The 16226-nt window shown below is 37.8% G+C and overlaps 1 protein-coding gene across 13 annotated transcripts in view; it reads right to left on the minus strand.

Moving 5' to 3' along the window:
* The window catches only part of ABCC9 (ATP binding cassette subfamily C member 9), a 129332-nt gene that overhangs the window by 18970 nt on the left and 94136 nt on the right, over window positions 1–16226 (minus strand). For all 13 annotated transcript variants that reach the window (XM_079141426.1, XM_079141430.1, XM_079141423.1 and 10 more), the window contains 2 exons: window positions 8644–8746; window positions 459–560 (listed from right to left, as the gene is read on the minus strand). In XM_079141426.1, coding sequence (XP_078997552.1) covers window positions 459–560; window positions 8644–8746 — 205 coding nt within the window. The remainder of the gene's footprint in view (window positions 1–458; window positions 561–8643; window positions 8747–16226) is intronic.

Raw genomic sequence — 16226 nt, forward strand, 5'->3', positions numbered from 1 at the left:
ACCAGGGAGGACGTCATGAAAGATGTAGGCAAAGAAGGTGTCTGCTCTTCTTCAAAGTTCTCCCTTGTCACTGTTCTGTGAACTGTCTTCTGACTTCCCCACACAGTGAGTAGTTATATACATTTCTGTTAGCATGTATCTCATTTATTTCCACACTTATTTTAGTGTCCTCAACTGGACTGTGAACAACTCCAAGACAGGAATCTCAAACAACATTAAGAGAACTCATCATAGGATTTGAGATGCTTTTAAAAATCAGCTTTTAAAAAGTAATTTCAAAAGTGGATCCAACCTGCCCTAAAATGTTAGGTTTGGGCCCCAAATGACCATTATTTATAAGGTGTCATTGTGTTATGAATTTCAAACCTGTCCTCTTATGTCCATGAGTAAGAGTTAGTGATAACTACAGAATGTTCTCCCAGTGCTACACAGAAGGAGATATTTCCATCCAAACCTACCGTAAGTGCATAGAGGAGACCCAAGCCCACCAATCCAGAATTGGATGACCCACTAATGGAAGCAATAGATGCAGTAAGGACAATGCAAGCTCCCAGGTAATCCTGAAAAAGAGCAAGCGGAAAGTCACAATACTATTCCCAAGTTCTTAAACCAAAAATATCAACTAAGATGATCATCATGTGTTCTATTACATTTCAGAGGAAGGATACCTATGATATGGAGTAATGAGAGCTTGCAATATTACAACTGGAATGGAGAGTGGTGCCCACTCTCATTATATAAGATAGGGGTTCACAGAAGTTAAATACCTTTATCTTATCAGAAGTTAAGCTGCAAATGGAGTCAGAAACAAGATCCCCCTTCCTCTACACCCTGTATTTATATACATTATGTTGCCAGACAAACCACATTTTTGGACCTGATTTTCTAGCTTAGATTTCACATGTGCTTATGTTGGGATTTTGGTAACTTCTCTGTGTGGTAGAGCGAGACCCTTGCAGAAATGTCCCTCTGTTTAACTTGTTGGCAACTATATCTGAACTTTTTGCCAACTGGGCTCAGAGTCTGGGACATTAGATCTGTAGATTTTATGTAAATGAGAGTAAATGCTATATGTGCTCATAAATTAGAAGTATGTACATCTTAGAGTGTCTGAATTTTCCATGACTCAGTGATAAACTCTTTTGTGAAACTAAAAATTCACGAAGGTCAGCCTTAGACTCAAATGGCACTCAGCAGACATCTGTTTATTTCTTAACACCCTCTTCCTCCCCCATTTCACAATCTTCTTAGGTATTGGTCTGTATTATTGTTTGAAAATTAAATCCAAAAAACTTCTCATGCTGATGTGTCATAAGTCCCAGAAGCAGGTAGAATTTCAGACACGGATTCTTCAGAATTATCTCAAGTTTCATCCCATTGGTGAACTCCTTCTCTAGCTTGACATAGCCCTGATCCCTCAAAAACCAAAAAAACAAACAAACAAAAAACCTAGCAACTTGGTGATAAGACTTCATTAACCGTAATGGAATGTTTAATGTGCTAAAATAAAAGAACGAAGATTCTCCAATCAGTTCACACATGTTCATTGTTGCCTCTTTTAAAAAGAGTTCCAAAGATCAAACTGTTGTAGAGCAAACAGTATCCTAGCCTTGGAATCAGAACTTGGGTTCAAATGCTGGCTTTGCCAATTTCTAGTTAATGAACTTCAGACAATTAATTGAAACTCCTTTGAGTCTCTATTGTTCTTTGAAAAATATAAATAATGCCTAATTCACAGGGATTTTGAAAGGAATAAATACATTAAGTACCAGCTAGATTTCCTCATCTTCATGCATCAGAATGTCTTTCTTCCCCTGGATGATTTTCAAATATTTGAAGCCAGTTTAAAATGTTCAGACATTATGAGACATCAAAGGTCAAAAGAGGCACTAACATTTAATTCCATATTGATTCCCATACTTGTTACAAAGGATTAAAAATTAATCATGTAGAGTTCATCCCTTGAGACAAAGTGTTCCACAGAGGTAGTAAATACTTTTTTGCTTCTTTTGATGTATTCATTGCTAAGGACTTATCACGTTGCAATCAGACAGTTCTTCCTCTTTTTCCCTTTATTTGAAGCAATAACTGGATGCATGCAGAATCTAACCAGTCTGGATTTTATTTTTATGGTTTATAAATGTCAATATGCTCCCAAATACTTCTAAACCATTTGAAACAATATGATTTTTTTCCTTCTCAGTCCTCATGTAAAGTGCATACTTTCAAAGTTATATGATACATTTGTTATTTACTTATTATCTTTCCAAAAATACTCATAAGAATTTTTGGCCATAAGTTGTAAAAAGTAAATGAGTACCAGAGGATGCTTCCAACAAGGTGTTCCTAGCTGTATGTAAAGAAATACACTACTCAACTCCTGAGACATTTCTGTGAGGATGTATACGTTAAGTGTTAGGAGCAAAACACTTTGTTTATTAATTTCTATTTTATGCTTTCTGCTGTTGACTTCTTTGGGAAGAAAAGCCCCATTCGTTCACATATTTTTCTAAAAGGATAAGTCAGATCTCATAACTTCCACTTTTAGAAATATCAATGCCTTCCTTTTGCACCTATAATAAATTCAAACTCTGATGTATTACAAAACTTTACATAACATAAAGTGTAAATTCTATGCCCTGCTTACTCTGACCTTATGTGAGATTCCTTTTGTGCTCCAACTACACTGGCTGTTTCCTGTTCTTGGGAGCACACTGACTTTGTTGCTGCCAATGGCTGCCTGAAACGTTTGTCCACAGGTCTCTGACACCTGGCTTCTACTCATCATTAAAGCATCAATCAAATGCGACCTCCTTGGAGAGGCCTTCCTTTCTTGGCCCCCAACTCCAGCTCTAGAGCTGTTCTCTACCCTATTGCCCTGTTTTACTTTCCTCAAATAACTTTTTGGGGATGTCTGAACTGATTTTATTTGCTTATTTATTTAAAAGTTCTTTGTCTATCTATTCTCACTAGAATCAAAGCTCCATGAGGTCTGGGTCTTTCAATATTTGCCATTTATTACATCGAGCAAGAGGAACAATGCTAACTACATTGTAAAGGTCTACAGGTTCTTTATGGAAGAAATGATTGGGTAAGTTCCCCTCTTCATAAAGCATTCACTGAGTTTTTCTATGAGCCAAGTATCTTCTAAATTAGGATGTCAAGTGTCTTTGCTTTTAGGGCACCTGTGAATCATTTAATTTTCTACCAACTTCTTTTCCCAATTTTAAGAGTTGAACATGGAAAACTACTACAAAGATACATATTTGATGAAGTAGAGAGTCCTACATTAAGTTTTTTGAACTTCTTGCCACAAGATGGAACTGCAACATGACCGTCTCCTACAAAGCTTTGTCAGGAATGAGGGTTGGGGTTTTTTGCTTTCCTAAAGTGAAAAGCACTCTTAGTTGATCATTTGATTTCAAATTATTATTTTTTTATTATTTAAATAAGGGGGGGCTCATACAATGCTGTGTTGCTGTGTTTGTTACAGAGAACAGGCCTAAAATAGAGCAAGGCCACATTTGAGACACTGAAGCAACAAAATAATCATTGAGTCTTTATAAATGAAAATTAAGCAATAGGCCCCCAATATTAATAGGACAAAGGAAATGTAAAACATTACACACACACTTTCTCTCTCTTTCTCAAAATTTAGTTTAATACAGAAACCTTTGTATTCTATATTGGGCTGCTGGATTCACATGCTGCATAGAACTAAATGGTAGATTCAACTAGATGATGATTATAATTACTTTTTCTTGAATTAAAAATGATAATTTCTGGGAACACATAGAGAGTCTTACTCTGGCAAAATATCCAACAAAAGTAGTGAAAACAGAATGAGGAAGTGGAGGGAGAAGGCTGATCAATAAGTTGCATCATATATTTTCTGGTCCTCTTTCAGGTAGTTTTCAAAATGACCTGTGAAGTTTTCAGTATTTTTGTTAGGTGTTATTAGCTCAGTAATTAACACAGTCTCCCATTCATATGTAAAGATGTTACAGAGATGATGTCTTTGAGGCTTTAGCAAAAAGAAGGCATAGCTTTTTGAGGTACATTGTACAGGCAAATTTTCAGATGAATCCATGATCAAAATCTACACTACTTAATTCAAATAGATATGATAACTCGAAAGCTAATGTCTCTAGTTTAGAATCTGTAACAAAATTATTTCATTTATCATTAAATGTTTCTTTTATGTTCTTTCTTTAGAAGGTGCTGTTCATGATGTCATTTGATTATGCTATTTTCCAGCTTACTTCTATGTTATTACTACTGCTCAAAAACATGTTTTCTAAGGAATTGGAATTTGGGGGGAACCATTTGATCAGAATTTTATCTTGATCTGTGTAAGGAACAAAGATCCTTTGTGTACAACTTTTAATAAGAAAATTTCACAGCATAATCACTAAATTTTACTTACTTCCCTTCAAAATAGTACAGTAATACAGAACTATGAAATTGATAGATAATATAAAAAACTTATATTAGCTATCCATTTTCTACTTCCTTTTGTGTTAGCAAGTTATTAAATTGCAAAATAACCCTATGGTTTCTATTTCTCTGCAAATACGTAAACAGAAAAAAGGCTTAAAAGCAATAAATTAAGAAAGGTAAAGTAGGCAGACTGAACAACTCACTCAGAGGCCTGTAAATACGTAAGAAAGCATAGTACTTTTTCTATTAAGATCTTACTTAGCCTAATCAATTTATTCAATGACAAGCATCTGTCAAAATGATACAATGGTATGAGATTCAATTTAGGAAACTTAGTATATTAATCCTAAACATATTAATTACTCTCAAATGTCCCCAATCACAGGACATTTTATTTGTATATTGTTAAATTATAACTTCTATCAATTTTATGACTCCAACACTTTCTTCCATAATAGAAGCCTTGGATTCCCGTGTCAAAAAAGAAGTCTCTTGTCAGACATCTAATGAGTGATTCGAGGACATCCATCTATATGTGGGATTATAATGAGAAATCTAAATTTTTATAAAACAGACTTGTAAATAGTTGACAGCAACCAGAACATATATGTTCTATTTCCTCCCTGTAACCCTCAGGAGTACTCTATGGCACCATTGCAGTTTTAGGAGAATATATTTCCTCCAAATTCAAAGATCATTTCACACCTGTCTACTGTGGAGTTGTGAACACACAAAAAAATCTCTGTGTTGTTTCACAAAATATGCTCTTGTGCAAGTTCACCCTGAAGACTATTTTCACTTTAGCATGTGGATTCCAATGTCTTTGTTTTTTGCTCTTTGGCTTCCTAATGTGAATTCTCTTTTATCCTTTCACCACACAGCAAGACAAAGCCTTGGAAAGACAGCCTTGAAATAGAATTACACAACTTTTGCAAGTGGAAACACTGGTGCCAAAGAACTGGAATTGTTTAGAGCAAAGGGATGAAGAGAAAGCACTGTGTTGAACCAAAGAGCAGAGGCGGCATTCAAGGGTTAGGCTGCAGCGACACATCACACACGATCACGGCCCACTTCACTTGGCACCCACAGGAAAAACAGTCCCCTTTGCTGCCAAAGCAACCCGGGTGGCCCCAGCCTAGCTACTTTTCTACCAGCCAAATCATTTTATTCTTTTAGACTTTTGTCCTCTGTTGATGTGTGTGTGTTATTATGGCCTTTACTTTTTCCCAATTTCAAAATGAATAGGAAATAAATATGGAAGGCAAGGCTGAATCCTCCATGGGGACAACTTCACCCAGAGAAAGAGAATGTGTTGTGATTGTCTTGCAAGAGTCATGTGTTTGCAAACCAAATCCAAACTAAAATTATAGCAAACTCACATTGTATGGGGCCCAGAGACCCTTCCAAACTCAATAGGCTGGTTTTACTCTGGTTTCCCTCCCTTCCTCTCCTTAGGATTTTCTGTCTACAGCAGGGGCATTACTTGGAAAGCTAGCACTGGAAATGAAGAGAAAGAGAAGGGTAAAACAGTCACAGCAAGCTATAAAATTATGTTTTCTTCTGTTTCCATTAAGTTTCCAAGTCCCTGAATGAGACTTTGTGAAATCTCCGAATCTGCTTCAGGAAATCCTGCTGCATCTTCCACTTGATGCCAAGGCAGTGACCCTCCTTGAATCATTTTCATTGTGTTTCTGCTCTGAGAATATTTTCTGTAGACAGATACTTAATTTGTGAGTAATATGCCAAAGGATAGTACAGTAGTATAGAAATGTGAAATTCATAGATAATATATATAAAGGAGGAGGTTGTGTTGATATCGTCAATAAGATCATGCTGATTTACGGGGTCAAATAGAAGTTCTCATTACTTTTTTTTTTTTTCCAATGACTTACAAAGCAGGATATGTGCAGCTGCAGAGTTCAAAGAATAGTTCACACCCCAGTCTCCAAGGTCCTATATCTCAACAGTCATACTTCTGACACAAGTATCAGTCATTTCAACTGAATTTATGTCTCCAGTGATGTGGACACATCCACAGAAGCATGGTAGTAATGAGGTCATGGATATGTGTACAATTGAGAGGAAAGATGATTCCCCAATAATCTACTTAATTTATTCAGCACTCTTACTGTGGCATATATTCTTAGAAAAAAGAATTTGTATTTTAATATGCCTGGTTTTAATGAAAATGTTCAGTGTATTCAGAAAAACAGAATGAGAGTGAATCTAACTGGTCTTATGTTGGATCCCTGGGGCTGTCTAGAGGGTTTGTGTGTGGTATGCATATACATGTCCATATAAACTTATTGACACTAAAGATGTGCCTGGAACTTTGCAGTAAATGAACAAAAGTTTCTACCAAAATTTACCTTTACCTGTCAGAAACAGAAGCAAAAGTTGTTTTAATTTGGGGACGATACCAAAACTCAGGAGTGAATTATGCTTAGTGTTTTGTATTAGTTTTTAAAGGAGGGAAAACTAGCAGTGAAACTAGTTCAGCAAATCTTGGAAGGATTATAATACAGAGCACAGAGAAAGTATAATGACAAATGTACTATAAAGTACTAGCATGAATGGCAGATTCTGCTCTTCCTGTTTAAAATGTCAGTACAGGTGTGTTTAGCTACTTTTCCACGTAGGGGTTAAAGTATTGGGTTAAATGAAACCACTTTGAGCTTGGCTGCTGTTTGTTTCTAATTTGTCCTGACCTTCCCTTTCTTGGCAGTCTTAAGGCTCTAAAGTCTTGTGTTTTGGCTATGAGAACTGAACATATGGTTTGCTTGAAGATTCTTGTTCAACACTTGTCCATGAACCTGACAGTAGGAAGTGCTAAAGAGCAGAAACAGGAGTCACAGGCGGACACTCACCTCAAGTCCAAAGTAAACGCACTCCCCACTGAAAGGCATGCGTGATCTTCAAGTGTAGGAAAATCAGATACATGGGAAAATATTACCATTCCCCCCTTATGATTCTGGAACATTCTTTCATTTAGTTATTTTGTCCCTAATTCCATTATTTAGATACAATGTTTTCCCTTAAGAGAAAAATACAAATTTGAAAACACACAACAAACTCTGGATGGAGTCTAGGAAAAATGTTTTGGTTTTGTTTTAGACCTTAAGCAACTTGCCTTTAGGTTATCTATAACTCCTGAGAAACTTCCCTGCCTTCACTGCCACCTGGAAGGAATTTCTTATCAACAGCCAATGCTTCTTTCAAAAATTGTGAGATCTAATTGTGTTATGTTAAGAATAGTTTCTACATACTAACTAATAATAGTGGTAGATAATCTCTGTAAACCACTGAGAAACCACAACTAAAGCTCACAAAATATCCAAGATTCCATATCAATCTTTCAATAGAATATAACTGATAGTTAACCATAAGAAAATGTGATCTAAATCATTACTACAAAGGTCACTTGTTCATGCTGCAAATCCCACAGACTAGTGCACAGACTATGTTCCTTCTCTTCCAGAACAACTATTTTATCTTTCTCCTACTTCATACTTTAGTTGACTGGTTTATGAGCCACTTACCAGGGTAGATACTGTCTCCATTCATTCATCCATACATTCAGAAGACATTTTTAGTGCCTTTGCTAATCAGCATACAAGGGCACATTTGTTATTTTCAATCCTAATACTCACATGAGGTATGTAGTCTTAGTTCTATCTTACAGATGAGGAACTGGGACTCAAATAAATTAATTTGCTGGACTAAGTCTGTGCAGGGTCAAAATTTGTGCTTGCTTTTCTACATCAAACAGGACAGGAGAAAGCATTAGATGACTAGTTTTTTTCATTTGGGGCTAACACGATTCTTCACTGGCTTAAAACATAGAAAGCTGCCATCTCTTCCAGGTCTATCTAGCTCAGTGAAAGAAATGAATACATCTGGACACTTACCAGATTTGTTCTTTAAAAAAATGGCAGTTATATAAATATTTGCCATTCCATTAACCTATGTAGTCTAGAGACTGTAATGAACGTAGAATGAATTTTTTGCTTTTTGGGCTATTTGTCTTGCCATTAGCTAAAACATTATGACAAATTTCATCTGTAACATAAACAAACCTGAGCTATTTTAAAGTCCAGAAAATGTGAGGCTAGTCAGTGGAAGACTAATTTTTACAACTGTCTGACTCTCTACATCAGGATTTCTCTGCTTGGTTTCCATTTCAAAATCATGAAACGAACGTACCGTCCTGACCTCCAGCCATCTGTTGGCGGCTGAGAGAAATAAGTAGGCAATGTTGTTTATGTCCGTCAGTTCCAGCATACGTTGCTTAAATCTGGTTTCGTGCCTGCAGAAAACAAAAATATTATGATGTTCGCCACACAACAGAAGAAGTAATAAAAAACAGTCACACTTACTACTACACAATTTACTCGAAACAGTGACAAACTGAGGGGAGAGGATGACAGGTAAATGGACTCCTACTTCAAAATAAAGACCAGCTGCTGCTGTTTTGCTGCATTGCTAGTAGAGGCAGGGAGGTCAAGTGTTTACTCCGTTTTCACACCCCTCCTAGGAAAAGGAGTCTTTCTGATGACAAATTTTCATTAAACATCATTTCATGAATTTCCACATAATTATTGTGGCCAGGAAAATAAGGCATGGCCTATGTTGCAATGAAAATCTTAATAAGTTGTAGAGAAAAGCAGTATATTCTGCTTTCTTTTTATGACATTCATTTTAATTTTCCAAATGACATGATGAGAGTTGAGTGGATGGTGCTGGGTGAGAACCAGGGAAGACAGGAAACTATGCATTTGGAGTAGAGAAATAGATACCTTCAAAACTTATGTTTGCCTGATGTTTGTGGGAATTAAAGAGGGGAAGTGGGGTGTCAGGAAGTAGAGGAGGAGGGGTTTTGCAGATGGAAAATATTCCTGTTAGTTAAGATATGTGCACCCCAAAGTTCTAAACTATTTGTAAGGAAGGTCACTGCACAAAAGGAGATCTTGGTCTGTGGTATTTAAGGGATTCTATAATCCATATAGTTTGGATATTGATCCCTGGCAAGTTAAGTTTGTTCATTCTTAGTACTCAACAAAATCACCAAGCTTGTGAAAAAAAAATTCTGGTGGTGCTGGGGAATAGATCCCAGGGCCTCAGGCATATTATGTGAGGACTCTACCACTGAGGTACACCCCAGTCCCTGTGCTTATAAAATAAACCAATTTATAAGTGTTTTTGTAAGTGAAACATGTTTTACAAGTGAAACTGTTAATAAAAGCCTTATCTATTTGAATATATGAGCTACTATCTCACAGAAACTCCTATCTGAATTCCAAAAGTGTCTTTTCATTTTACAGTTATTTCCCCTGAATAAAAGAAACAATGAAAAGCTGGAAAAATAACTGGTTTGAAAATAGGAGAAAGGCCAAATCAATGTGGTTTGTTCACTCTGTGAGCATGGCTCTTCCTTGCAAAAAAATTTTGTCTGACCACCTGGTAGTGATTCGTGTTTGGTGAAGGAGTACCCCAATCCTCCCAGTCTTCAATTAAAATAGCACAACTTTTTAATAAAACATCAGTTGTATCAGAGAATAAAGAAATCCTGAGTGGGGTTTTAACAAGGCCCATAATCCATATAGACCAAAATTAAGTAGATACTTGATACTTCTCCAATCAATCTGACATTCCAAAATGACAAATCAAATAGACAATTTATTCAGACAGCAACATCTGATCTACAGATACCAAGGTTTTGGCAGAGTCAAATAATTACTTCACTTTTGGTTATATAGCCTTGACCTTGACCTCAGGCACATTCCTGTGCTGAAATGTCACACATTGGTGTAGGCTAAGCAGTATGGAGGACACATTGACCCTCCAGGTGACTCCCCTAGGGAGGAAAATAGTGAATAACTAAAAGGCACAGGGTCTCACAAGGTAATATGATTTATTGAGAGAGTGGATGTGAACTATAAATATTCGTGCGAGGCTCATTCTTTCTGTACTCACTAGGTACATATTAAGTAGATTTTCATCCATCCATTCAGAAACATTTAGCAAGCACCAACTCTAAGTCAGATATTATGCTAAACTTTAGGGACATACGAACAAGATGCACCCTCCTTCCCAGAGGAGTCCCCAGTCTAGCGAAAGAGGAAAAGAGAGTATTTAACAGTAAATATGGTGAAGCACAGTATCTAATTATAAAGAAAATGCTTCATGAACACAAAGGAAGGGGGTGATACCTACTGAGCAGAAGATCCAAGGGGTAGGGAATGGGGAGAAGGAGGGGAAAGAGAAGGTGTTCCACCAGGTTTCCCAAAGGCTGGGAAGATGGCCTGAGTGTGGTTTTAGGGGATGAGCTGAACATTTTTAGGTGAACCATTCTAAATAGCAGGAACAACAAGAGCAAACAAGAGCAAAAGCATAGAAAAAAGGAAACCCAGCATGTGCAGGGGGCTTGAGACAGGTTTTTCTCCCTGTTGAACTGTGGTGAGGGAGAGACTGGAGGTGAGGCCAGCTGGAGCGTGGCCTGTGAACTATGTTTGGGATGAACATCGAACACCTGATTCTGACAAAGTGCTTTGTCCAGGACTCTTCTTCCTCTTCCCTCATTCTGGGGTACTATTTCAAACTCGCTCTTAGAGAGTTTGTAAATGGAGCTGGCAAGAGTCTGAGGCAGCCGTGAGAGGGGAGGGGTGAAATGCAGTGAACATTCTTTCTGTGTGTTTCTATTTGGCAAGAAACCTTCTGTTTTCCTAATGGAAACTTTGACACACTCAGTCTGTATCTTTTCATCCACATCCAGCTCATCTTCTGAACATTCTTAGACCTTTATTCTGTCAGACCAGAAACAAAAAAAAAAAAAAAAAAAAAAAAAAAAAAAAAAAAAAGAAAGAAAGAAAGAAAGAAAAGAAAAGAAACGAAAGGTCACTGAAATCTCAGTCTAATTTAACTGTGTTACTTTTGCGGTGAACTACTTGAGGGAGTTCATTGCTCTAAGTGAGTACACCACGAACCCTGAACTCAGAGAGGGAAAAGCAGCCTAATCAGTAACTACGAACTTTCCGAAAGAGCTCAAGACTCTGGGGACTCCAAGTAGCTCGAAAAGAAAGGAACAGATGGAGGGAAAAGAACGTGTTTGGTTCTTGACCACAAATACCAAACATACAGATTATAGAATTTTATCCACAGCAGCAGGACCACCCCCACATTTTCAAGACTTGTCCGTCCTGGTTTAAAAAAGGCTGATATTATCCCCAGTACCGCACAAAAAAAAAAAAAAAAAAAAAAAAGCTGATATTTATGATACTTTATATTTACCTTTTTTTTTTTTTTCTTTTTGTACTAGCGATTAAACCCAGGGGCACTTAACCCTGGAGCTACATCTCCAGCCCTTTTCATTTTGACACAGGGTCTCTCTAATTTGCTGAGGGCCTTAGTTGCTGAGGCTGGCTTTGAATTTGTGGTCTTCCTGCCTCAGCCTCCCGAGTTGTTAGTAAAGGTATACAACACCACAACTGGCCTTTAATATTTACTTTTTCTCTTTTCTTTTTTAACTTTTTGGTTCTTTTTAGTTATACATGACAGCAAAATTCATTTTTTTATACAGTTATACAAGCATGGAATATATCTTATTCTAGTTAGGATCCCATTCTTATGGAGGTACAGGATGGTGGGATTCACTAGGTTGTTTTCATATATCTCCATGGGAACATTATGTTTATATTTACTTTTAAAGAGCTCTGGAAGATCTAAATGTGAATCTAGACACAGGCAGTACATTCCTAGTTAGAAGTTTAATTTTTTATTTTCTCCAACTATAATCCAAGCATGGAAGGTTAACATGTAATAGTTCTTACTGCTACCTAGAATTTTCCACAATTTAAAGTGAGCGATGCTAGTGCCAAATTCTGTTCATATATCTAGTAAAGAAGGTAAATGAAAATGTGAACCTTGACTCTTGGTCAATTTCCTCTTTAATTCTAAATCTTCCTCAATCCCTTCAAATGCTCTATCCACTTTTTGTCCCTAGAACTCTCAGAAGATGACTTCAGTTTGTCCTTCAGGGAGAAAATACTGTTATATGTTGAATCCATCAACTTTTTGCTGCTTTACTAATATGATTTAGATATAAGCCCTCCCTCCCCACCCTCTGCAAAAAGCTGATATGTTAATGAATGTTCAGAACGGAAATGATTACAATGTGAGAACTACAACCTAATCAGTGGATTAATCCATTTGATGGATAAATAATTTAAAGGACTACTGTATTGGGTGATAACTGTGGACAGGTAGGGTGTGGTTGGAGGAAGTAGGTCACTGGGAGTGTGCCTTTGGGTTTGTGGTTTGTCTCTGGTGCCTGGTTTGCTCCCCTGTCCCCTCCTTCCTGGCTGCTGTAAGCTGAGCTGCCTTCCTTTACTACCATGCCTTCTGCCATGATATGCTGCCTCACCTTGGGTCCAGAGCACTGTAGTCGGCTGACCATGGACTGAATGGTTGGCTACATGGTTCTTGTCAGGTCTTTTGGTCATAATGACCAAAAGTTGACCAACACATCCACCTAGAGCCTTGCCTGAATTCATTCACATCCCATCCTTACTTTCACAGGGGAGCTCTGCACCAAATCCTCTTCAAGCTGAGCTTGTCTCTCCACTTGGCCCCTTGAACCTGTCCCTGCCAACCTGCCATGAATATCTGCTCCACCAATTATTCCATTTTGCCTGTATCTCTGCTTCTTCCCTTTAGCCTTCAAAAATGTCTTGCTTTTTACCCTTTTAAAAATAAAAAGACAGTCAAGAACTCCTTCCTTTAATTACTCAGCCCCCTCTACCCCTTCCTACCTCAGGGAAGCTCACTGAAGAGTTAGCCTTTCCTAGCTGTCTTCAGGTTCTCATTTCCAGCTAATTTTTCAACCCCCTGAATTCTGACTTCAATCCTCTTCCACTTTACCATGTCTGTTCTTGATAAAGTTACCAACAGCTTCATGGTTTCCATACATAATGGAAACTTAATTTTGTTAATTTTTCATTTCTGCTTTTACTACACTTGACCATTTAATTCCTTCTTAAAATGCTCAGTTGTTTAACTTCAATGACACCACTGTCCTTGTCTAAGTCACACAGTTGGAGTTTTCAATATGTTTCCTTATTCTCATTAAAATGGCAGGTGATTAAACTCTATCTCTTACCACCATCCTGATTCTTTGCCTACCACTCAGCTTGTTTTCTTAACTAGTCTGGATTCTTATTCCTTGGTAGGAAGTGGGATCTGTTTTCCTAAGTGATAACATCTAACCCTATTACTTCACTCCAGTCTTGGGAGGAGGAGGACAAGACTAAACCAAAGTTCACTACAATGATGTGGTATAGCAGCCAGACCTCCAGCTCTGTCCTTGACCTAGGTAGAATTATTAAAGGAAATGTTTGCTTATCAAAAGGTGTCATGTGGATGAAGGGCTATCAAAAATTTCAGCTGACTACTTAAGGGCCTTTGGAAATCATCAAGTAGACAAAGCGCTTGGGTGCTAGCCTCTCCTTTCTGGATATATACACAACATGAGAGGAGGTCTTAGTAAATTCAGTCTTTACCACCATTAACTTCTCACTCATTGGGTGTAGGGCTCAACTTGTTCAAGCAGCAGTCACAAGATCAAGGTTGCTAAGGCCCCGATCCTCCTTCCATACAAAAGGTGTTGGTTTGGATTCGGTAGCATCAGGCTGGCTCATGTTCAGGTTAACCAGAATCAGGAGGCATGCAAAACAATTGTTAGGTGGAAGACTGAAGCCAAGACAAGAAGCAATACCAGCCCTTCCCCTTCCTGAGGAAGCTGACTGGAGAAAGAGGTCAAGCAGGCCGCCCAAATGAAGAGGGCTGGAAGCAGACAGAAGCAGCTGAGGCAAAGAGTGAGTCACAGAGATATTAGCAGGAAGCAGTAGGTAAAGTAACGGAAGGTTTCTTAAATCATTTGTGAAACCTTTGAACACCGGCTATGTGTCTGACTCTGTATTCTGAAGATAAAAATAAAAGACACATTACCGACTCTTAAGGAGTTCCCAATCTTGTGGAGCAATGCAAACACAGAAACAGATGCATCTGACACAGTGCAATAAGTTTAGGAGACCAGTTAGCATAGAGACAGTGGGAAGACGTGGAATCTGGATTCTGATAGTTGGGGAAGCCATCCCAGAGCAGATGATAAACATACTGATATTTCAGCAATGAGAAAAGCACTAAATCATGAAAATAAAAGAAGGTTGGGAGGGACAGGCAACAGAGTCTATCTTACCCAGAAGCATGAACCTAGGAGGACTTTGTTTGGATTCTCAGCTTGGCAGCTCGTATTTTCCACAAGATCTCTGTTGTCCACTTGCTCCTTAAGTGCTGGTAGTATAAGAATTTACCCTAGCTTTTTTACATCCACATGCTGTTCCTTGTAAGGAAATAGCCAAAACATTAAATAATATCTCTTAAGAGGATGATACTTAAACCGTCAATCTTTTCCTCTGGGATATTTCTTAAACACCAGACCTACATACACAACTAACCACAAAAGACTCTAAATGGATATCACATCAGCAGCTTGATCTGTTCCTAACCAAACTCACCATCTCCTTCCCCAATCCTCCACATTTTCTTCAGTTTCCTAAAACTGAAAACTGTATTCACTTATGGAAATCAGAGACCTGGAAGGAATCATCTTCAGTTTCTCCTTCCTTACATTCAATCAATCCCTAACTCTCACTGGCCCCACAACCTAAAAACTGCTAAAATGTGCACTCTGTCCAGGTGCTTAGTACCTGCCCTGGCTAGCCTCAGCCACTTTCATCTGGACCACCTGCAAAAGCCTCCTGTCATCCTATTGTCTTCAGCCCCAACCATCCTCGTTGATTCTTCATAGTACAGCAGGGTTATTCTCAAACATAACTCTGGTTGTGCCACTTTTCCGTTAAAAAAATTCTTCAGTGATTCCCCAACATGTAAAGAATAAGCTCTAAGCTCCTTAAGGTACTTATCCAATATGCTTTATGTACCGCCTCCATTCATGTGTTCAAACTTCATCATGAGAATCACCCTTTCCGTCCCTACAACACGGATTCTTTCAATTTCTACATAAAATAGAAATCATTATGCTTTTGCGCTATTACTTCTGCTTTGGATATTCTAGCCCCTTTACTAGCCAGGTTAGCTATTCATTCAAAAACTTACTCTTCAATTATTATCTCCCAATTCTTTTGAGGCAAAGTGCTACCCTGCTCTCTAATACAATGGATTCTTATGGTACACTAATATATTACTATGTAACTTATTGTTCCGTTATTTTTTTCTTGAACTATTTCTCCTTTTAGACTGTGAGCTCCTTAGGGCAGAACTCTTGTCTCCTACTGTTCAACATTAATTTCTTTAGTATTTATTCAGTGCCAGACATTTTCCCCAGGTATTGACGATATAACAGTGGGGGAAGAAAAAGACCTGCTTTTTTGAAAGAGCCTACATTCTAGTTGGAAAAGATGGATAATAAGCATGTAAACAATTTAAAAACAGAGATAACTGAATGTTTAACTACTCTTAAACACCATAAAAAAAATTATTAGGATAAAATGGCAGGTAAGGAGGTGGCAAAGAGTGCCTCCTTTAGCTGGGATGGAAATGAAAGGCCATATATTTTCAGTCTTTATAAGAATAGTACTTGGGGGGAAGTGCTGGGGAAGTGATGTTGGCCAAATTATATTGTTATATAATGTACATGCATGAATATGTGACAAATCCCACCATATGTATCACTATAATGCACCAATAAAAAATGTGGAAAAGAAAAAAAA

The sequence above is a fragment of the Sciurus vulgaris genome, assembly GCF_902686455.1.
Source record: "Sciurus vulgaris genome assembly, chromosome: 5".
NCBI classification, from domain to species: domain Eukaryota; kingdom Metazoa; phylum Chordata; class Mammalia; order Rodentia; family Sciuridae; genus Sciurus; species Sciurus vulgaris.